Source organism: Lineus longissimus, chromosome 8 (assembly GCF_910592395.1).
Source record: "Lineus longissimus chromosome 8, tnLinLong1.2, whole genome shotgun sequence".
Classification (NCBI taxonomy): Eukaryota; Metazoa; Nemertea; class Pilidiophora; order Heteronemertea; family Lineidae; genus Lineus; species Lineus longissimus.
Genome location: NC_088315.1, coordinates 6,070,602 through 6,094,337, shown reverse-complemented (window position 1 = coordinate 6,094,337; position 23,736 = coordinate 6,070,602). Strand labels below are relative to the sequence as shown.

Genomic DNA, 23,736 nt, shown 5'->3' with positions numbered 1-23,736 from the left:
TGCGACTTTTACGCCCATCTTAAAATGAAGGACGCAGAAACAGCTACGAAGTATGGAGCTCCATCCGAAATCTGGGTTCATTACCAAGTCACAGATTACAAACTTGACCGCATGGGTGAGCATTTTAATCAAATTTGTTCACCTAGTGGCCATTTTTTCTATCATGGATGAAAGTTTAAGAATACTACTATCATTTCTTTCAGTTTGATCACTTGTGATATGACAGGAGTAGTGCATTTTCCAAATAATGTGTCAATTTGTTCTTATAGGTATCGACATCACCATTCAGTGGTTTGACAAGCCAGCCACCAGAATGCCTGAAGGAATCTTCCTATCCTTTGAACCCACCCTTCAGGATGGCTACGGGTGGATGATGTCCAAGTCAGGTCAGATGATCGACCCAATGAATGTGGTATTGAATGGCAGTCAGAGACTCCATGGTGAGTGCGAGACGAAAATTGATACGGTAACATTCTAATGACACTGAAACAAATGCCCATTTCCTTACAAGAAATGGCCATTTTGTTAGTTCATACTTACCTATGGAACACTTTTGCATGTTACTCCATTTGGGCTCAAACACAAGAGTATCCCTTTAATTTTCTAAAGGGAGAACTGAGTTAACAGCTCGGCCGCCAGGCGGCGCCCTGACCGATCCCGCGAGATCGCGCCGATCTCATGCCGCCATATTTAGTCTTTACTCTTGAGCGTTAATAAAGAGTATGTCCCGTTTGTGGGGACGGCGGGAGGGCCGTGTTCCATAGGTAAGTATGAACTAACAAAATGGCCATTTCTTGTAAGGAAATGGGCATTTTGTGTCATTCAAACTTACCTATGGAACACTTTTGCATCGAATCCCAGCAACCTATTGGAGGTGGGAAACGAGGACTTACCTAAGGCTGAGCTGTTGTTCCATCCAGGAGGCACCACCGGCATATTAGCTAAGGAGGACCGCCAGGGGAAAGAAATGGGGAGAACCGGAGGACCGGTATTTTGATCTCGGTATTACAATCATATTATAGAGAGTAATAGACCCATTCTCCGGAAAGCGCTAGAATTGCGTAATAAAACCATCTTCTTTCCGGCAACAGAGCTTAGAGCAAGTAAGGCATGTTGAAGGGTGTAGAATGAATTATTGCTAAACAACAATAAGAAATTGCGTCCTTTCTAGTCTACTAGGGGTTGCCTGGATGTTGAAGATAGGGCATATCAAAAATGGCGCAAGATGCGCGTTTGACTCTTCAATCGGGCTTCCCCCCCTTTTTTGATCTAGCCAGGATCAAACAACATGCCTCGCAGACACAATCGGGCCGATTGTGTGCATGCCATCTACGAGGGAAGAAACGTCTCGTAGGTAGAAACGAGAGAATGTGGAGTGATTACTCCAACATGCAGCGGAAACGACTTCTTGAAGAGCAACTCCTCGGTAGTTAGCCCAGGAGGTGGCTAGTGCTCTAACTTCGTGCGCTGAGATGTTAGCTAGCGCACGAAGATCAGAGGAAGTCTTCAAGGTGTTGTAGGAAAGACGAATAGTCTCCACAATCCACCTTGAAATAGTGGCGGCCGCTATCTCTCGTTTATTTCCCTCCTTATAGGACAAAAACAAACGCTCTCTCCCCTGGCGGATACCGGGAGGTTTTGTCCTATTTATGTAGAACTTTAGGGCCCTGACGGGACATAAAGTTCTGTCAGGAAGATCATAAGAGATCGTTCCTGACAGAGAGGGAATAGTAACCGGGGGCCGAGAGGCGGCCGGTCCCTGGTTCTTCGCCAGAAATCCTGGTATAAAAGCCAGGATAACCTCCCCTCCCTCTCTAAAAGCCAGCTTCTTAAAAGAAAGTGCATGGAGCTCTGATCTCCGTTGGGCGGTAGCCAAGGCTACTAGAAAGACCGTTTTGAGTGTCAGATATTTCATGGATGAAATAGACATGGGTTCAAAAGGATGCCTCATGAGCACCTTAAGGACAACAGAAAGGTCCCATTTAGGGGTGTTGTGAACCGGTCTAGGACGCTCTAATAACATTCCTCTGAAAAGAGGGGTTATTTGGTCCTCCCAACGAAGATCCCAGGTGCTTAAAACACGGAGGGTAGAAGCGATGGCGGACTTGTACCCTTTTATAGCCGTGACAGATAGTTGTCTTTCCGTGAATAATTCAATAAGGAAATCAACTAATCTGTATATAGAGGGAGAGATCGGAGTAACTCCGTTCTCCCTGCACCAGGAAGTGAAGGTAGACCACTTTCCTTGATACACATCAAGGGTAGACCCCCTTTGAGGTGCGGACATGCGCTTGACAGCGATGTCCGAAAAGCCTCTCTGGTGGAGATGCAACTGGATAAGTTCCAGGCGTGAAACTTGAAAAATCCAGGGTTCTGGTGGTAGCATCTCCCAAGGGGGTGCCACAGGAGGTGCTTCCAAGTAGGAAGACTCCTGGGGTGATCTATCAGGAGCTCCAGCAAGGCTGGGAACCAGGCCTGATTTGGCCAGCAAGGTGCGATGAGAGTTATTCTCACCGGATGGCTGGTCAAGATCTTGTTCAGGACTGGTTGGATGAGAGGGAGGGGTGGAAACGCATATGCGTTCAGCCCGACCCAAGAGGCTGTAAGGCTGTCGACTTCCAGGGCCTCTTCGTCCGGAAGTGGAGAGTAATAGATGGGAAGGCGATTGTTCAGCCTGGTGGCGAACAGATCTACCTTCGGAGAGTGCCAAAGGCGACAAAGGTCGTCTACAATCTCCTGATGGAGTGTCCACTCTGTCTGAACTAGCTTGTTCTGACGGGACAGGGCGTCGGCAAGGATGTTGCGATTGCCCGGTATGTGTCTGGCACATATCGATACTCCAAGGTCGGCACAAAGATGGTAAAGCTCCCAAGTTAGCTGGCAAAGAATGCCGGACTTTGTGCCTCCCTGTCTCCTGACATATGCTACTACTGTAGAATTGTCGGAGAACAGGGTTACTCTCCGATTCTTCAGGCGAAGGGAAAGAGCCCTCACGGCAAGAAGGACAGCCTTCATTTCCAATATATTTATTGGAAGAATGGTCTCCTCCCTTGTCCATAGACCTCTTATGGACATGTCCCCGTTGTTCAGATGTGCTCCCCACCCTAGTAGGGAAGCATCTGTGAACAGGGACACTTCTGGGGGCGGTGGAGCAAGATCTACACCGCTTTGGAGACGAGTCTCCGACTCCCAGAAGTTCCAGACGTTCTTGAGTAGGTATTGAGGTATCAATACCAACTTGTCTAATGGGTCCCTGTGGGGTTTCCATAGAGACATTAGAAACATCTGGATGGGACGCATATATAGACGGCCAAGGGGGATTTGGTCTGCTGCCGAATTCAGAAGTCCCAAAAGGCTCAAGCATCGCCTTGCGGGAGCTTGAGTCCTTCCTCTGAATTCTGCGACGAGATGAAGAATTTTCTTTATCCTGTCTAGGGGGGGGCAGCATTTTCCCTATGGCCGTAAGGAACCGAACTCCAACGTAAACGAAGTCTTGGGATGGTATGAATTCTGACTTTGTTTCGTTGATAATCCAACCTGCGGAAACTACTTTTTGCTTTAGAACCTGAAGTTGTTGCAGTAGTAGTTCCCGCGATTTGCAACGGAGTAGCCAATCGTCTAGGTAGTGATGGAGCTTGAACCCCATCACGTGAAAGGGAGCGACGAAGGCTGTGACTATCATCGTAAAAATTAGGGGTGCCGATGCCAGACCGAACGGCAGGGCCCTGAATTGATACGTCTTTCCTTCGTAATGGAATCGAAGGAAGTGTTGATAGTCTGGATGGATCGGTACATGTAAGTACGCATCCATTAAATCCATCGATACCGCCCAATCGTTGGGCTGTATCGCCGTTGCTATAGACCTGGTGGTTTCCATCTTGAAATGAGGAACATTCAAGAAGGTGTTTAACCTGGAAAGGTCTATGATCAGCCTCCATGTCCCTGCTTTCTTGGGAACCAAGAAAACGTGGCTGTAAAAGCCGGGGGAGCATGGATCTTGAAGGACCTGGATAGCTTGCTTCTCCAGTAATGTCGCGACCTCTGCTTGGAGGGCAGAGGCCTTGACTGGGTCCTTCGGTGGCTGAACTGGGGTTGGATATATGGTAGTCGGGGGGGGGGGGGGGTACGGTTGAAATCTAGTTTCACTCTGGGCACCAATCGTCCCAAATGTCTGCAAATTTTTGCAGACGGCCCCCGACTACCGGAGTCGGCTCCTTTTTGCGTCCGGGAGGAGAAAGGAGGGGGGAGTCACCTCTTCCGGCCAGCACCCCTTGGGCGAAAGGAGTGCTTAGTCGGACCGGATCCACCCTGGTTAGAGGAAGTATTTTTCCTCTTTCCAGTTCGGCGACCCTCCGCTTCCCGTCGGAAGGATCCAGCAGGAGCAGGCTGACTAGGCGGGGTAGGCCTAGGCAGGACCTGCCTGGCGTACGGGATTGAACCCGATGCCTGCTGGGGCCTCTCTATCTTTCTAGCGTTAGGTAGAGAGGTCTTGGCCCTCTGTGTCGCAGTGGGGGCATATAATTTGTCCCAATCTTTCTGTGCTTGAGCCGCCTCTTGTACAGAATCTGCGAACAGGAAAGAACCGTCCATAGGAGCGGTTCTTAAGGCCCCTTCCAGCTGGAGGGATCTGATGACATTGAGAGAGCCCAGTGCGGCGTCTCTACGGAGTAGGACGCTATTTGCTGCGGTCTTGGCGGACAGCGCAATAGCGTGCCTAATCGAATGTGACAAGGATGTCACAAGCGATTTTGTGTCATCAGATAGTGACTCATTATCTTTTAGGGATCTGGCTAGGGCCAGGTTAGTGTGCTCTGCGTAGGAGAGCACCGCTAACGTGTTTTTGGCCAGACCCTCTTGTGCTCTAAGGTCTCGGTAAGCCGAGGAGGAGGTCACCCTAGGCACGAGTTGGTCCAGCTGTACATCGTCCTTTAATATGGAAGTCGATGCTGCAGCTGGACAGCCGGCCGAGCTGACTCGATAATAGTCAGCGCGGTACTGCCTAACGGGAGGAAGTTGTGCCGTGAACAACTTCCCCGGTTTACACCAAGCTTCCGGTCCGACTGCCGGAAGGACAGGGATGGAAGTACGTTGGTGGGCGCCTTGTGAGTCTCTGATTGTACGCTCCAAAAGTTCAGAGACTGCTAACACCGACGGGGAGGGAGGAAGGAATTCAAGTGCCCGAGTGGAGCCTTGAGAAACCTGTGGATTGGGATCCACTTCCTGTCCCCAGAGTGAAAAGGTCGGTGTTGACAAGGCTGGCAGTTCCGGCGGGGTAGGGCACAGATCCTGCGGGAGGTACGCTCTGATCAAGGATCTGAGTGTCCTCATATCCGACAGGATACTGGCCTCCTCTGGTGACAGCTCCTCCTGATTGGGGGAGCGGTAGCCTGGCTGAGAACTCTCGTTCTCAGAAAATTCCTCTAAAATAGAAGAGTCGGATGGTGGGTATCCGATGGGACCAGGCGCACCAGAGGAACCGGAACCCTGCTCCAGATGGCTGAGTCTATCAGAAACACCTGCTACCATCTGGATGAGCTGGGACAGTTGCTGTCCCGACTCGGGTTCCGGACCCGACGTGCGGCTTCTCTCAACGACGGGCGGTTGAGGCGAGGGTGAGCGCATAAGCGAACCCTGGAAGCCGTATGTGCGGGCGAATGGGTCTTCCGGAAGCGGAAGTTGCCCATATTCTGAACTAGAGTTCAGATGTCCTCTCTGCGTAGCTCGTTCCATGGGAACGACGCCTCTGCTACGAGGAGGGGGTGGCACTTCCGGTTGGTTCCACCCAAGAGGTTGGCCAACGTAGGAAGGTGCCTGCATTTCCGGTAGGACGAAGTCCGAAACCGGAAATGCCCGTAACTCCTTCGCCGGTATGGAGCTACCGGAAGCCCTTTTAGAAGGAGGTACGGAGGGCGGAAACGCTGTTACCGAAGACGCATGGTGTTTCGGAGGTGGCGTTATAAGGTCCGGCCCTACTCTACTGTGTCCGTGAGGACTGGGGTTATTTCGCAGTAAAGACTGAGAAAAACCCCCAGTAGAGTCTTCGGTTACTGAAAAACGGGAACCCGCGTCAGTAACCGGAACTGCAATCGGCGGACCGGAAGCAGGGTGCTCCCGCGGGTACAAAGGGCTTGTACTCGGGGAGCGGACGACAGGGGAACCGGAAGGTTCCCTGAGGTCCGGGGTATATTAAACCCTTGGAGACTTATTGGATGTAAGTCTCCCTTGGGACCACAGACATTAATAATGTCAGATCCCGCATCCTTCGCAGCCGCGGCCGGAACCGGAACTCGGCTGACGGAAGGGGTGGTGGCGGGAGGTTTGCTAGACCTCCGGGTTATATGCCCGGAAACGGAACCGGAAGAGGGTTTAGGCGTCTTCGCGGCCCGTTTCCCGCCACCAGACGCATTCCTTTGTGGTGAGACAAAGGATGCCGTCGGAGGGGTACGCCATATAAAAAATGGTACCAATGACAATAAAAACACTGGGAACCCCAAGTAGGCCAGAAAGGACGCAATAATTAATGGAAAGGAAAACATGCCTACTTGAATTAAACACTATTGCAATGGATCTGAGTCTTGTTCATTACAATAGAGCGGAGAATAGCCTACTTAACTCTACCCTACCAAGATCAAAATAATGGAGCCGGGTCGACTAAGCTAGCTAAGAAAATGTCTATAATTAAATAGACTGGACAATACTAATGCCAAGATTAGTTTGGCGGTCTACTCCGTAGGTGAATGAACCCAAAAATCGTCTAGACTTGGCTGGTTGAATTTGGTTTTAAATCGAATTCACGGCAGCTTTGAAATGAAACGGCCAGGGGCCATTGTGCTCACCGTATACATCTTTTAGTAGGCAGGATCATGCTTAGTTTAGAGGTGAATATGGTGAACACAATCGGGCATGAAGACTTTTTTTAGATGTGTATTGATGTCAAGTAATAAGACAGGGCAGTATATATAAGTTTATGATCCAACCAATAATTGTCTATGACATCAACAAGATCAATATCGTGTGATTGCTAAGAGTCCCTGCAATAAAAAATTCATCGAAAAAAAGTCATTAATAAGCAAGATATTGCACGTCCTACTTTTTCAGTTTTGACCCCCTGGTGGCCAAATCAAGAATCAGATGAGGCCAAAATTCGGTGTCAGAGATTATCTGATGTAGGGGGTTACATGTACCAACTTTCAAGTTCATAGCTTCAGCAGTTAAGAAACGTGCCATAGTTACACTCTAATGGCCAATTTACGCCATTTGACCTCTGTGACCTAGAAAAGGAGGTCAAATCCAAAAATCGTAGGACATGTGGTGTATCCTTGCTAGAAGTCCCTGCCATAAAAATTTTATCGAAAACAATTCACTAAAATAAGCAAGATATTGCACTTCTTCCTTTTTCCATTATGGCCCCCTGGTGGCTGAATAAAGAATCAGATCAGGCCAAAATTCGGCATCAAAGGTTATCTGATGTAGGGGGTTATATGCACCAAGTTTCAAGTTCATAGCTTTACTGGTTAAGAAACGTGCCATAGTTTACACTCCAACGGCCAATTTACGCCATATGACCTCTGTGACCTTGAAAAGTAGGTCAAATTAAAAACCCGTAAGACATGTGATGTATTCTTCCTAAGAGTACCTACCATAAAAATTTTATCGAAAACAAGTCACTTATAAGCGAGATATCACACTTTTTAGATATCCACTTTTGGCCCCCTGGTGGCAAAGTTGAGAATCAGATCAAACTGAAATTCAGCACCAGAGGCTATGTGATATAGGGGGTATATGTACCAAGTTTCAAGTTCATAGCTTTAGTGGTTAAGAAACGTGCCATAGTTTACACTCTAACGGCCAATTTACGCCATATGACCTCTGTGAACTTGAAAAGTAGGTCAAATTAAAAAACCCGTATGATATAAGATGTATATTTGCTATGAGTACCTACAACACAAGTTTCATCGAAAACAAGTCACTAATAAGCGAGATATCACACTTTTTAGATATCGACATTTGGCCCCCTGGTGGCCAAGTTGAGAATCAGATCGGACCGAAATTCAGTGTAAGAGGTCACCTGACCTAGGGGGTGCTGTGTACAAAGTTTTAAGTTCATAGCCCTAGCGGTTAAGAAACGTGCCACTGTTTTTGAAACAGGATACGACGACGACGGACGACGACAGACGACGACGGACGACGGACACTGCGGTATTGTAAAGACTCCCCTACGGTGAGCCAAAAACGATGTGCTTCGTAGAAGCACAAGAGTAAAGACTGAATATGGCGGCATGAGATCGGCGCGATCTCGCGGGATCGGTCAGGGCGCCGCCTGGCGGCCGAGCTGTTAACTCAGTTCTCCCTTTAGAAAATTAAAGGGATACTCTTGTGTTTGAGCCCAAATGGAGTAACATGCAAAAGTGTTCCATAGGTAAGTTTGAATGACACAAAATGAAAGAACGTGGTCAGTTTTGGTGGTCACTGGTGTCACCCACAGGACAAGAGCACACCGACGTGTTGAAAAAGTTCCTCATTCAATGAGAAATCCTGTCTCTCAATCCAGATATCAACATAGCACTGAGTGAGCGAAACATTGTTCAACATTTTGTTTTCTCTGCTTCTTCTAGCCATCGACAGGGGAGTATCTTACACAGACAAGGACGGCAATGGTATAGAATTCACGTCCAAAGATGTAGCATTAGTTTCGACAATCACAAAGACTCTCCCAGGAACAGCATTACCCCTACCACTTCACCAGACCGACGCGATCACTGGTGTGTCCTACAACCTCTTCAATAACTTATGGAATTTAAATTACGTCCTATGGTATCCCTTTAGTAAGGGCGATGAGGACTTCAAAGCCAGGTTCTCCATCAATTTATTGCACCAGAAATTGAAAGCCTGGCCAAAGATTTCTGCATCTCGGAGCTACACAGAAGGAACCAAATTTGAAAGACTATAATTTGAAAATTCTTCAAAACAGTTTTGCAATGCCACACGTATATTGCAGAAATGGCATTGTGCTCTGGTTTGTGTAACTGCTATGCTCATTGAAACATCCCACCTAATTTAGGACTTGGAAATGTCCTGCTGATTCTGCATTTATTATGGGATCCACTGTTAAACTTGAGGAAGCTGTGGATATCAGTGGACCAAAAAGAAGAGAACATGTATGGAGAAGGTGAATTTTAGAAAATGTTGGGCAGGTGTTGTTGATGGGTTCAGCTGTGTAATATAATGATACCTACCTAATCTGCCAAACAAAAGAACAAAAAAACACCATCTGAAAAAGTCATAATGATCATTATTCATGGAAAACACAGTAATATTATGTACAGTGAGTAAACACCAGGCACAGCTGTCCCAGCAATAACATGAGTAAGACCAGGCACGACTGATCTATCAACAACATATACAACTGAAGATAAGCACCTCGTACAGGCAACATCAAACATCTGACTGCCATTAGCACTAGTGAGGACTGAGCAAATTTAGATTCCAGAGGACCACAAGATCAGTTTCCAATCAGTTTTTTAATGAACGGAGAAGGCTTTTATACCTTCAACACTGTTCCAGAACACATACTCTGATACCCAAACAATATGGGCGCAGTGACTACATAGATATCAAGCTGCTATTAGTGTGCGTATCTAAACATCGACTATAACAAGGTCACAGTTCATCAACACTAACTCAAGAGCTGAATATGTCTGAGGGGCAAGATTTGAATAGGTTTCCAATGATCAACGCCTACCAAGAACTGGATTTTTCTGAAGGGCAAGTTTTGACGTGCTCAACAGTTAACCATTCCAGACAGTGCCAAATTTGGCAATACTATTCACATCCCATAAACAGTCACCTCGACGACATCACAATACAAGATAGAGGTTATTCATCTACTTAAACGCAACATTCGCCTATTATGACAGATTTACACTGGTTAGAGAGAAATCACGGCAACTGATCGCTTAATACAAAGGTGGTTAAGACACATCCATAATATGCACACTTTCCTGATGGTTTGCACCCTATATTGTTAAGTACACCCATATATCCTACTACCCCCAAAATGATGGTTTGCACCCCATACTGTTTAGTACACTCATATATCCCCAAAATGATGGTTTGCACCCCATACTGTTTAGTACACTCATATATATCCTCCTACACCCAAAATGATGGTTTGCACCTCATACTGTTAAGTACACCCATATATCCTCCTACACCCAAAATGATGGTCTGCACCCCATACTGTTAAGTACACCCATATATCCTCCTACACCCAAAATGATGATTTGCACCCCATACTGTTAAGTACACCCATATATCCTCCTACACCCAAAATGTTGTCGAAATGTATTCATGAATGTAAGTGTATATGAAAGCAAAAGTTGATGCTGAAATGGTTTGGAATAAATCCATGTGTGTGTTAATGAAACCAGTTCTTGTCTTTACCAAAGAACAACTCATGCTGAAAAAACTAGCTTATTTCAGATAGTGTCGTACTTGTGTTCAGTTCAGTTTTATTAGGGTCTTATTAAGTAGTGAAGAGAGTTGATAGCAATGATAAAGAGCTGATAGTAACTTGTAATAATAAACGATTGTCTGATCACAAATTGCACAATAATTACACGCAAGCTCACAAAAACAAGTCCAAGATCTGAGCTCAATTGTATGACAGAAAGTATGATGAAAAGTATAAAATGTGATGACACTGAAAATATGTTGTCCAAGTTGTCAAATAGACAACACATCATTATGAAATAATATTATGACTAGCAAAGGACGACATTCATGCGAAGAGAACTTCATTCCTACAATGGTAAAATATAGTAAGTCTGAAGTCTGATTTTTCTTGGGAGTTTCTGCCTTATCTCATTGTAGGACTGTCTGAACTATCATTGCTATGTTGTTTAACATATGTACATGTATCATAATCAGACTAGTAAGTGGCGAACAGAAAGCACTGAAATATGCCATAAAAATGCAACCACCAAGCAAAATTTCCACAGTCGTCTGGAAGCAATGGTGAACATGTTTGTATTGCTACTATTATTAAGATGCTGGAAGAAACGTATTCAATAAAAGGTGAACTGGTGAAGTGTATTCAATGTCTCCTTGAATATAATTGTAATTCAAAGAATGATGAAAAACCAAATGCTACAATATGTCAAAAAATATCCAAAGTGAAGTGAGTTTCATCTAAATGTTTCTTGCTTCTAAAACTAGCACCGACAATCATACTTAACAAACATTTTCAACAACGTTAGTTAGTAGAATCATGAGCATGAAAGTTATCAAGGTATCAACAAGTTGCAGTTGAGGAAAGGTGGAAATTTTGTGAAAATAGAAAAGATACACAATTGAAAACTTTGTATTTATGGAACTTGTCTGTCCTAATGTCTTTTCAATTAGTCTCATCATGGTTTTTTGCCCATTCGACCTTCTGGCAATGTCATTCTCAATGGGTGACAGCAGATTTTCGTATTTAATTTTTTCATATTTTTCAAACCAGTTTGCTTACAGTGTTTTTTTTAAATTTTGATGCCGGGGATAAAGTTCCTCTCTTGAAATGCTCCTATAATCAGTATTCAAATCACAGTATTTGCTTATTTGTCTTTCTAACACCCCAGGTAAGTGCACTAAAGAAACTAAAAGAGAGACAGTGAAATTTCAGAAACGGTGGTGTCAGTACTCTGTTGATTATAACATGTATGACGAACAAAACAATGATCTAAGGTCAAGGTGTCATGGTTACTGACAGATCAGCGAAATTTCACAACCGAACAAAATCAATAGCATATAAATACAAGATAAAACAACAATGCAGAAAGTATCAAAATTCAGACGAAGGCACCTTAGTTGTTGATCTTATATCAAAACGAATCTGCTCGGCCAAAAATACAATATCGATGTACAATGTATATGAATTATTCTGTATTTGGGCTACCGTACTACAATGGTGGTCATGGCTGCCAATAGTCGATTCGAAGGGAAAATATCATTAACCCTAACTTTTAATTGGGTCAAAATATTGTATAAAATTCGACTTCATACCTGGATCCTATTAGGTATGACAATATCATATACTGTAGCAGCCACTGTTAAGGCTGCCTGGAGCGAGGTCAATTGTCCTGTTGTTGTAACACGCCTTGGACAAGTGTTCTGCATTGGCGACAACTAATGTACTCCACAGGCCAATTTATTGATGTAGAACAACAATGCCAGAGCCAAAAAATGATGTGCTACTAACCTTATAAAAGTGAATCACACAGACCCATCCATGGGGACACTAACTATACAACCAGGAGACATTACATCAACAGGTATCAAACTGTCACTCTTTGGTACTCACTAACTTACCACTACCAAACTACAAGACAGAGGGTCAGTGGCAGAGTTAGGGGGCGCACAATATGCACGCGCCATATTGTCGGAAAGAACCGGCCCTCAGATGCCAGGAAAATGGCTTCTTGGCACCGAAATTATTTTAAAAATAGTTCGGGTAGGTTCCAACCCTTTTTGTTGCTAAGATCAAACCTTCGGTCTCTCTTCTAGGTTTGGCTGCAACCCCCTCTATCCAAAATATCTGGATCTGCCACTGAGGATCACCATACTGGCTTATTTGTGCGTCAGAATAAGTGGACGATGCCTCACAAATACAATTTTCACTACAATTGATAACCAAGCAACAGAGATGAAAATTCAACTTGACTTTAAATTCCCCCTTAAACATTGTTAAACGATTTTTCTTCATTAGCACATGTACTTATCTGCACGGCTTTTGGAGCTCCTGCCACAAAGACACTACCATTATTACTCTTGCCTTATTACTTACTCTAGTAGTACTAGTACAGCTATTATAACCCTACTAGATATCTCAACACTGGCTCAACAAAAAGAAACTGTTCAGAAAAATCAAGAGCTCAACCCTATCAAGTTTCAGCAACTACTTTTCGAGTCTGAGAATTTCGATCCCTGGTCCATTCCAGAATAATATAATCTACATGTCTGCCAATTGACACCACATGACTGAAAACAAAATACTGATGACTAAACATGACATCTTTGCATCACAATTCTTATATAAAATCTGATGAATCCACATAAACAATACTGAACCTACATGTACATATCATATAAAGTACACTGGCACCAAAAATTACAATCTGGTGAAATATTCAACATATCCCAAGAATGGATAATATCAATGCTAAATCAACAGGGGCAGTGGCTTAACTACCATTATGATGTGTGTTCCGTAAAATTGCACACAAGGATAAACCAAGGTGACAGAAAATGTCCAAAAACGATCATCAGAATAGAGTTGGCTGTATGGTCTCCATGGAAAAACCTGCAGGTTTGTGGTTCTGTGTACCATAACTATGCCATCTATAACTGACAATAATGCCAGAAACATTGTGCATAAACTGACAGCAATGTTCTGACATACCAAACGTTTGGAAAATTCTATTCCATATTTCAATTCTATCTTCTTCTGTCAATAAGATCAAACATATTGCACGCACCTTTTGATTTAAGTAATGAACAATGGATAGAGATTCCGTGAGCAGGAAAAGACAGCTCAGAGACACCTATCACAGAAAGTTGACCTCTCAAAAACTGGGGGGCTTCAGGAGAAATTCTTCATCCACAAAATTGCCAAAAAGGTGTGACGAGAATTTCTAAAACTGTACATTTTTATAGTACCCCTAAGGGCATAATCAATCAATGATTACACTTCATGAATTTTTCTCTACCTTTCACTGTTACTCTTATTTTTGAGAGTTCTTGAGTTTATCTTGAACACAAAAGGTTTTATTCCCTCAAACCTCATAAGGACACTTCATACAACATGGGCACATATGGTGAGGGAACAGTAGCCCCTTGCCTAGAGTCTGTACGAGGCGACCGTCCGGGGGAAATCCGTGGGGAGTGATGACGATGCTCTTTCCGTTGCGTTGTCCGGCTTCTATCAGAAGAACGCTGCCTGCGTTCTGTTCGTCTACCATCCATCGTTTCGTACGGAGGTGGAGCCTCCTCATCACACGGAAGATGTGGGTCATGCTCAATATAAGGCGGTGGGGCTTCGACTATTAGGGATGACAGCTCTGCGTGTATTGTCGCCTCTGACGACTCGAAGGTGTCGCCTATGCCTGTGTCCATCGATGGAGGACACCGCTGGACGTACGGACTAGAGGTATCAATCGTACCGATGGTGCTGGTACTCACGGGACCCACTGTCCCAACAGTTTGTATCGGTGTTCGGTCAAGTTGTGCTAGTCGTGCTTGCTCTCTTTTCATCCGGATGCGGAGAATTGCCACAATCAATATGGCGATGATGAGGACCATCGCAATGATACAGCCGACTGCTGTGTATACAGTTGTCCGAAGCCAATCCATTTCGTCCTCCTCTGTCTTGTCAAGTATTTTTCGCGGATCTGAAAAAATACACAGACTGTGAGATGATGTGACCAATGTCTAAGTCAAATTAGCTAGAAGCAATGCAAAAACACCAAAGATTTAATTTAATGAAATCAATGAATAAAGTGAAGGTCAAAATACTGGCAATTAACTTGAATAAATTGAGCAATTTCAGAACATCTTCCTTTAAGGAGCCTTATGGGATAAACGAGAGAGAATGTGATTTCTTTATATGATGACAACATTTTTCAAACCCAATTTCCAAACCTGTAACGTCCATCAAAGGTCAATCTTAATTCAAGGTACGTTACTCTTACTCTCGCATTCTTATCAAGGACAAACTCAAAGAATCGTATAGCCCTTCTTAGCTCGATTACTGTCATGGGAACAAAATCTCCGATAATGGATTATAGCTCTTTATTTATCATGCCTTACGCTGTGCTGTCAAGGGAACAGCAGGAATTCAACTGACAAAGAAGTGCACCAGGAAGATGAGAGTTCACATCATAAAAGCCACGTTTTTTTGTCATATTATCATAGAGTCACTCAGTGCACACATCCAAATCCTAGCTGTTGGCATATATCCGTATTTATGAGTTAAGTCTAGTATGTGTTTTTCATATCATTCTGGCCAAAGGTATTTAGTTGATCTCAGAAATGTGACCGGATCACATTTACCAAATGATAGTCGGTTATGCACAACACTATAGATTATCCCTAGGGTAGGGCTATCACTAATGCAGAAGAACAGTATCTCTCTCATCGTATCAACTAAAGCTCTTTAGGACTGCGTAGAAACACTACTATTTGCAGCAGTGTATGACCATCATATACACTACTGCTATTTTCGATAACATTATCACAGTTTAGTGACGTACAACAGGTCAGCCAAGTATCTTTGGTCTCATCTATCTGAAAAACACTTTCGAGTGGATTGATCAGAAATCGGTCACAATAGTGACATCATTCTTTAACCCATTACATTTCAAAATGTTTTGGCTGAAAACGATCTACACAGCTGTTTAAACATCGCCGACCTCTTGTAATGTGGCTGGATGAATATGATGGTCCTTGGAGATTAATGTTGACAAATCCCACAATATTTTCCCAGGGATTATAAACTGACACGCATGTCGTCATATTCTGACATCATTTGCTATTTGTAATAGTATATCCTTAGGATGGTGAATGATATTGCATGGTAACAAACTTGCAGTGGTATTCACGTTATCAGTGCTTATTACCCATAGAATGGGGTGTAACACATTTTCTTGTGTCATATAATTCACAATGGCTTTACACCAGGAAGTCCTGGCGACCATTTTGATTTTTGCGATCTGGGGGGCTAACACAAGCATTGATTTTGTAAATTTCAACTCTTATACATTCAAACCATTCAATTTCAGCAACAAACATTGAATTCAGTCAATACCAATAATAATATGAGCTAATTCGTGAACTTTTGGCTCAGCGATCATTAGCCAGTTCACCGAAATCCAGGTTCCTGATTTTAATTGAACAATAGGGAAGAATTGCTTAATCGACAGAGACTATTTCCACATGACATTTAGATGATCTTTGCTGTGTCTATCATCTAATAGCAAAACCAGATACCTGCCACTGTCAGCTGAAAGAAGGATACCATTTCTGCTCGCGGCTTATTTTCCAATTACGGATGTTAATTGGAGGCAATTAATTCTGCTTTTCAGACATGTTAGATGAGGTTGCATTCATGTAGTGTGTAAGATGAATCACAAAGTACAACAAGAAAAAGGAAGTACAATCAACAACAACAACAACAAACATTTAAAGGGTGACTACCAATTTAACTAAAAATACATTCACAGGATTATACGAGAAATAATCACCCATGCAGTCACAGATTCTTGAGGCGCTAACCCTGTGGCATATGAATCACAAATGTGCCATCAACCTGTCACAGCAGCAATACACACCCTCGACCAACAATCGCCAAAGAGCAGCTAGATTACGGCTAAAATAATCGTCCATTCACAAATTTCCGAAGATCTAACCCGGTGGCATATGAATCAGCTGGCCATGACTCACTAATGGCATCCTGGGATACGAAAAATAAATCCTCACTGCAGCCGACCCCTGGCTGATTAAATTACTGCATCAATTTCATGGCGGATCAAATACATTAACTTGATCCCCTATCGTTAATGTTCATGCATACCTGTGTTTACAAGTAAAACCACACATTTTATAAAGTGTTTAGATATAGCCTAGGTGCATCATGATATCATTTATTGATTGAGCGCATGGCATCATATGGGATTGATGATAGCTTCGAGCATGCTTAATGAAAAATATTCCCATCATTTGGCCAAGGTACATGTAGACTAACACCTATCACTGCATAGAAAACTTAGCAATCTTCTACCAATATATGAAACCATGAAGATATCAACTGAATCTTCCTCGAAGAGCCTTCATTTGTAAAAATGAAGAGGTAGGAGACACTCCTAATATCGAAAAATTACCTGATATGACTCACCAGAGAGAAATCTGAGATAAGTGTCGATACCTGAAAGTCTCCTCGGGCGATCTACCCCCATTACAGATTCAAAGACGAAGCTGTCCAACTGATCAGACAGACAGTGATACGCAGACAAAATCGATACAGTATTGGTACCAAGCCTATTACGCCCTTGGCAAATTTTGACATTTTGAATCCTGCCAACGTACATATAGAAGATGACACCAAAATCTCGAAAGATATTGGGAAATTGGAGATGGTCTCGCCCACCACCTGAATTGATTTCAACCAATAGATCTGATTAAAGGAGGCGTAGCCCAATAACCACACAACGTCACTAAGGTTTAGTTACAGAGGACCTACGACTATTGTGACCGAGGATAGTCAGGGGATCATCCAAAAATGTCCACAAAATATTATACTAACCGTTTTTGTGCTTAGGATGCTTTCATGTAGCAATCACAACAGACAGCGTAAGGCGTCAAACTGGCAGTTAATGCTCAAGCTACCACACCTTTAACGCACCATCCAGCAGTTTCTCTTTCATCCATACCCTTGGCATAATAAGATATCGATCGACTACTGTAGTTTTGCTTTCTAGAAAAGGAAACCGTGTCCATGAAAAATGATGGTCGAGGAAGTATTGATGAACTATTGGAATGACTATATACACCTGTGTTCTAGCAGCTTAGTTATTTGGTTCATAGCCAATTTAGCGTACCTACAGTTTACACAGACCTATATAATTATGTAGTAATGAACTAAACAGCTTCTGTGATCAGGTTCTTTATAGCTTATTTCCTTCAACGCCGGCGAAGAAGGGATTTAAAATGCTCGATTTTACGTCTACCTGCAATTTAAGTCGCAATGATCACTCGATTTCGGTTGTCATCACAGGTAGCTGTAACACGAATCATTATTGCAGATAGCAGCAATTTTGGAGCATGTGATGTTTTTAAAAAGTTATTCTTTGAAAATGTCCGGAAAATAGTGAAAATAACAAAAACAACATACTGAGTTTTGGATTTAGCCGACACATCTGAAGAATATCCCTGAAACCATTACAGTACATGTGTCAACAGGCCAATTACTACAACAAAGGAGTCTTGATAATTGATAATATCATGTAGATGAAAGCAGTACAGTGCATGATCTCTTTACCTGGAAACAGTTTACACTATATTTTCAACGTGAAGCTTCTGGCTCAGAATTCAGTCACAACAAGACATGCTGTAAAGCAGAGTAAGCCGAGACGATTTGGTCATGTAACACGATCAAGCCAATGGGATGAAGGGAATGCGAACGTCATTCTGTGGGGCGTATAGATGACAATTTCAAAAGATGTAGCTGACCAATGGGACTGGGATACAGATTGTCATACATGTGAGTTTGGCTCATCGACGGAAACACCGAGTGAGGACCTCTGCCAGGTTGAGAAATGCATGTTGCGACATTGTGAACAGTGCAGGGATTCGGCTGCAGGCCAGAAGGGCAACATACATGATGATAAAGACTTTCCAAAAAAAAATACAAAAGTTTAGCCAATAAATCAATATCTTAGCCCAGGGATATTTACCGAGCAGCAATCAGGTGTCTCGCACAAATCACTGTTCTGATTGGCACCTTATCATCAACAGAGTAGGGTTTTGAGAGAACTGAACTGATCGAAATACTTCAGTTTATGAGCTGCCTCCTAGGTGGCAGCACTGAAGGAAGTAGATTCGGCCACCTAGGAGTGAAACGAAAAACCAAATTAACTGCACTTACCATTGGATATTCTCATGATAAAAGCCAGTATATCTGGTTTAACGTGCAACTATTTTTGTGGGAACTTCATGATTGTGTGATGTTAACACCTAATTCATCATGATAAGAGCATTTTTACTTTGCCCTCGGAAAGTTTTTTCGATATCAAAACAAAGCAGGATTCTGAATCAGATGCAACGTTCCATCACACAAAATCACCAACATTGAACCAGAGAGATGCACTTCCAATTATCCTGATACAAAACCTCCACTTGCAAATAGAATCAATCAAAAATTTGGCCGCTTCTGCAAAAAGCACTGGGCGACTTGAAATACCTGGTAAAAGAAATCCTTTATACTCAACAGGGTACATAATATGATTTGAACTTACCAGCAGGCGTACCTATCGCTGTGATTCCTTCGCTACACTTTGGCTTATGCTTTTCAATAACTAGCGGTATTTTATGACCTGATAAATGAGCACATAAAATTACAAGAAGAATTCCAGAATTATCAAGTGTGTAACAGGAATCTCGCGAAGAAGATTAGAAATGAAGAGAAAGAGTACATCACAGAGCTTTCTTAGTCAGGCGGACCATCCCTCAGACACCTCCTGCCAGAATAGATAGAGCAAGGTGTAGCACTGTGTCAAGACTCTGCGAGTACAATAATGCTAGAAACAACAGAGGCTTTCAAGATGCCCAAGGTTAGGCATTTGATCACATTCCCAAGCTGTAGCCTGCAGTTCAAAGATTGTTTTAAGTAGGTTTCCACTGAATGCAATTTTGCATGACGACATCGCGAAGAAAAAGCTTTTGTTGGTTTGGTTTGAGAGTAGTGAAGCCTTCTCGCAACTCAGTGGAAACCTACGTTTAAAAGTACAGTAACTAGGCTTATAAGTACAGTAACTAGGCAAAAATAGGTTTAAGCCAGCCAAAAAGCTTTCAAATTTCATATCAAAAAGCTGCATGCAGTACACTTTGTCATATTGATAAGAGCCTACATGAAGCACACTAAGACTTAAATCATGTCTCCTAAACTGGCTTAAACCAGTACATGATGCTGTACTAGATATACTAAGGAAAACACCATGTTCATATTTATTCAGTCAAGTTGCCCTGCACCACTGAGGTAAGGTATAATGTGGAACACAAAACTTGTGAAAATATTACGATCACAAAAGTAAAGGGATTTACAGTAGTAATACAGACCAAAACGATAGCGTAAAGGACAGAGAACAACACCAAATGATGGACTGAGGGCAGATACTCTCTGACAGCTTTGACAGTTTTTTTGCAGAAATCCAATACACTGAAATAGCGCACCATGGTAAAGGTACGCAACGTCAGATTGTTTTGCACCAAGCTCTCTTTTCTGTCATGACAGCTCTGAAATCGTACTCAAGTTTTTTAGATGTCACCCAAATGTTCTACTTTGAATAAAATTGAAATTGGTAGCCTATGTCCCTAAGGTGCATTTTATCTACGTCAACAAACAGGGATAATGTTTTTTTCATTGTCATGAATAGAAGTGTAGAATTTCAACAGCCTCATCGAGGAATACCGCCTCAAAATTCGTAGTATTGCAATACTATGTATGTTCACGACAATGAGAGAATCGCACTCATATTTCAAAAGGAGATAGATGCAGCTGAGGCACAAAGGAGCCCCCGATTAGATTTTAATATTTGAACACTATGAGGCCATATCAGCTTGGTTTGATAAAGTCAAAAGATGCTATTCTGGATGACGTCAAGATCGACAATCCGCATAATCAAGTGATTTCCTGATGACGTCTTGTAGAGTACAGACGCAAATTTTGAAACATTGATTTTCGGCTTTGCTTGAATTCATAAAACTATGGACTACGAGGATAGAGTTGCCAAAAAAGCAAACTGTTTAGCCTAACCTTGTGTATTCTGCTCATCCTCTTTGAAATCATTCTAGGAAGTGCCCTTAAATTTGTGTGGTGACGAATATGGCGATGCACAGCTGACGAATATGGCGATGCACAGCTATCATAGTGTTCCAATATGAAAATGTTTTCAAATTTCAACTTCTCCCCGAATGACAATGGAGGTCTCCTTGAAACCATGCAGTTTCCCTTTATCAGCATGCTAATCTGCTCAGTGCTGTTGTGTGTCAAGAGTGGTTGCCACAAGATGCTGTCTGTGGCGGTCATACCCATAACAATGCAACATTTCATGCAAATCCCTTCATTCAAAAGCTGTAAAATAGATACGGCCACCTTCAGTCCTCAAATGAATCACAACAACTATATTTTCATCTCACCCGTTCTTTTATACATGCAGTTGTTCTCATCGGACCAGTCGCCACAATGGTTCTCGCTGTACCTATCGCACACTAACCTAGCACCAATACAGTTTTTGTTCTTGCACAGAAATCCCATGGAACAGGATGGCTCTGCAAAAGGAGTCGTGACCGGTGACAGTTTGGCGAAGGTTGAACCTTGGGTTGATTATATGATATTGATTCGAGACAATACAACTACAGTAGAACCTCCCTTAGCGGACACCTCTCTATTAAGGACAACCTCTCTGTAAAGGACACTAGTTTTGGTCCTAAATTGGTTGTTTCCATTCATTTCACCTCTCTAATCAGGAACCCTCTCTAATCAGGACAGCAATTCTAAGTCCTGAGGGTGTCCTTAATAGAGAGGTCTACTGTACCATCAATGATCAACAAAACAAACATGAAGGTCTCCCTTAGATGGGATGAAGATCTTTATTTCGAAACTGCATAGAATAAAGTCCATGACAATTGTAGGGTAAAACCTGAACTGAAAATGTTCAGTTTCCAAGTGAGACTTGTTATTATCTGTTTAGATTCTCTTAGGCGGTGAAGGGAGGGGGGTCTGCAAGAGCATTGCATGTGGTACTAGAAGGGAAGAGGTCTATCCTGACACTGTGGCCAAAGTTGGGGGGGGGGGGGGTGTCAATAAAGATAGGAAATCACAAGTTTTAGTACAGGCAAGAAATTGAAAAGGTGTTTTTTAGTGTCAGGCTATTTCAAAAGGTTTAAAACGACTATGACTTAGAACTTTTTAACACTACTTACTGCATCCAATTTCATCAGAAGCATCCTCGCAATGCACAATGCTGTCACACCGAAATGGAAGGAAGATACACTCGCCTGATGTACATTTGTACTGCATTGAACCAGTGCAAGCATTCTCTTTTTCTGAAACAAAGTACTTCAGTTGGAGCTCTGATTCTGGCTCGGTGAGAACGGACAACAATAGATCACACAACGGCAAAAAACTTCACTGTATTTACTTTAATTGTCATAAGACAAGGCCAATGTCTATAATAAATCTGGCATTCAACTCTTAATCCACTCTTGACACTCCGATACTTGAACATTCTTTAAAACTGACAGTGAGTTTTGAAAATTGTTGTAGAAAACACCTGGGCACGCCACTCTCTCTATCAACAGTGGCGCCACCTCTTTCACAGCCTCCTGGATCTGCCCCAGCAAATGGAACCCTAAGATCCCATCAGTCGGTGTTCTCCACAAGGCCTTTTGTCAGGGCGTCCCACCCTACCTTGGAAGCTTACCACCCTGTCTTAGAAGAGCCACCCTAGTTTGACTCTAGAATTTTGTAAAGGGTTTCTATAGGGCTACACCACTTTAAATTGCTGGTTACCCAACATTGTGAAACCCAGGGGAGAACCCCAAGTCTATACTTACTTTCTAGCACCCATAAACTTATTTCCTTGAACTGTGGTACTCTGTACTGGTTTTCAGCCTTGCACCTCAAGGTCCCTGAATCCACTAAGGCCACTTTCGTTATTTTTATTTGCAACAAGTTCATTCCCAGTCTGCGGATTGCGACTTTGGGTTCTAATTCTTTGTTATAATCCCATACCATAGTCTCTGGGGGAATGATATCTGTGTTGACGGAGCAGTTGAAATGTACAGTGGCTCCTACTTGGACTTTGAGCGGGCTTTGTGGTACGACCTGAATCAGGTCTAGAGATCCACCATCTGCAAGAAAAAGGAGAATCATAAATGATGTAAGAACAAACTTCACTTGAACAGAATCGTTGCCCCTGAATTCACTGTATAGTGCCAAAGGAAAACACCAAGACTATTTCAAGGATTATCTCAAAATAGCCTACACAGGCCCAAGTTCTTTCTGACATCTCTTCTCGAAAAAGAGGAAGCTGTAGGCCTAACTTCAAAACTTATTTACAGGCCTAAGTTACAGACAGTTTGAATGCCATCAAAAGAGTAGACCTACAAAGATCACTATATATACCAGATACCATCATTCATGACAAAAAACTGTATTATATATATCAGTAGCATCACTACCGGTATTTTCAAAATAAATAGATGAGAAAATCAGACAACTATTTTCCTAATTATCTTTAAAAGATAATTAGGTAATTGCCTTCATCCTGACCATAGGCCTAGATTCATGTACAGCATGAATGCACTGAAAATCATACACACATGAAACAATGTACACAGCTACAGTACACTACCATAACCAAGATTGCATTACACTTGTCAGCATCTTCAACACCTAAAATTGGAAGAAACATAGATAACATCTCCAATTTTTTCACACAAATGAGAACCTATTGATACACTCTAATATTTGAATCACATATTGATGAATAAAACGATGATTTACCTAGTAATTTCACAGTGGAAAGAAGCACCAAGAAATGTCGAATTCCTACAGTCTCCATTTTGTATCCCATCAATCTCACGGAGGAGAGCTTTGTAGCATCACTTAGAGATGGCGCGGCAGTAGCTTTTAAAGCTGAACTGTTCGATAATTCATCCCTTGTTGATCCGCGCCTATATTCGGGATCAATACAGTTTTGGTTCGACAAAACGAACCCCTACCCTGTATCCGCCCCTCGATGAACTTAGTGTTGGTATTAATTTCAAAATTGATAATCCAGAATGAAATGAAACCATATAAACTATAGCCACTTTCGTCTAGAATCTATGCTAATTAACCCATCAGAAATAAGATATGACATTTCCTTGGGGGACAGTGATTCCTTTCGTTGAGTCGCCTTTTCAGCAAGTTCTGTCACC

The 23,736-nt window shown here is 42.7% G+C and overlaps 2 protein-coding genes across 3 annotated transcripts; one reads left to right on the top strand and one right to left on the bottom strand.

Moving 5' to 3' along the window:
- Positions 1 to 44: 44 nt before the first annotated feature.
- On the top strand, positions 45 to 9,183 carry LOC135492306 (uncharacterized). The gene is made up of 3 exons (XM_064778683.1): positions 45 to 115; positions 270 to 440; positions 8,616 to 9,183. The coding sequence occupies exons 1-3, from the start codon at positions 112 to 114 to the stop codon at positions 8,948 to 8,950; spliced, it is 510 nt and encodes a 169-aa protein (XP_064634753.1). The 5' UTR covers positions 45 to 111; the 3' UTR covers positions 8,951 to 9,183.
- Positions 9,184 to 11,881: 2,698 nt separating this feature from the next.
- LOC135492304 (low-density lipoprotein receptor class A domain-containing protein 3-like) lies at positions 11,882 to 23,382 on the bottom strand. 2 transcript variants are annotated; one of them, XM_064778681.1, is made up of 5 exons: positions 23,321 to 23,382; positions 22,369 to 22,665; positions 21,736 to 21,858; positions 20,950 to 21,081; positions 11,882 to 14,429 (listed from the first exon to the last, which is right to left on the bottom strand). In XM_064778681.1, the coding sequence occupies exons 1-5, from the start codon at positions 23,376 to 23,378 to the stop codon at positions 13,822 to 13,824; spliced, it is 1,218 nt and encodes a 405-aa protein (XP_064634751.1). In that variant the 5' UTR covers positions 23,379 to 23,382; the 3' UTR covers positions 11,882 to 13,821. The 2 variants fall into 2 exon arrangements, with proteins under 2 accessions (XP_064634751.1, XP_064634752.1); XM_064778682.1 differs by lacking the exon at positions 20,950 to 21,081.
- Positions 23,383 to 23,736: the final 354 nt, after the last annotated feature.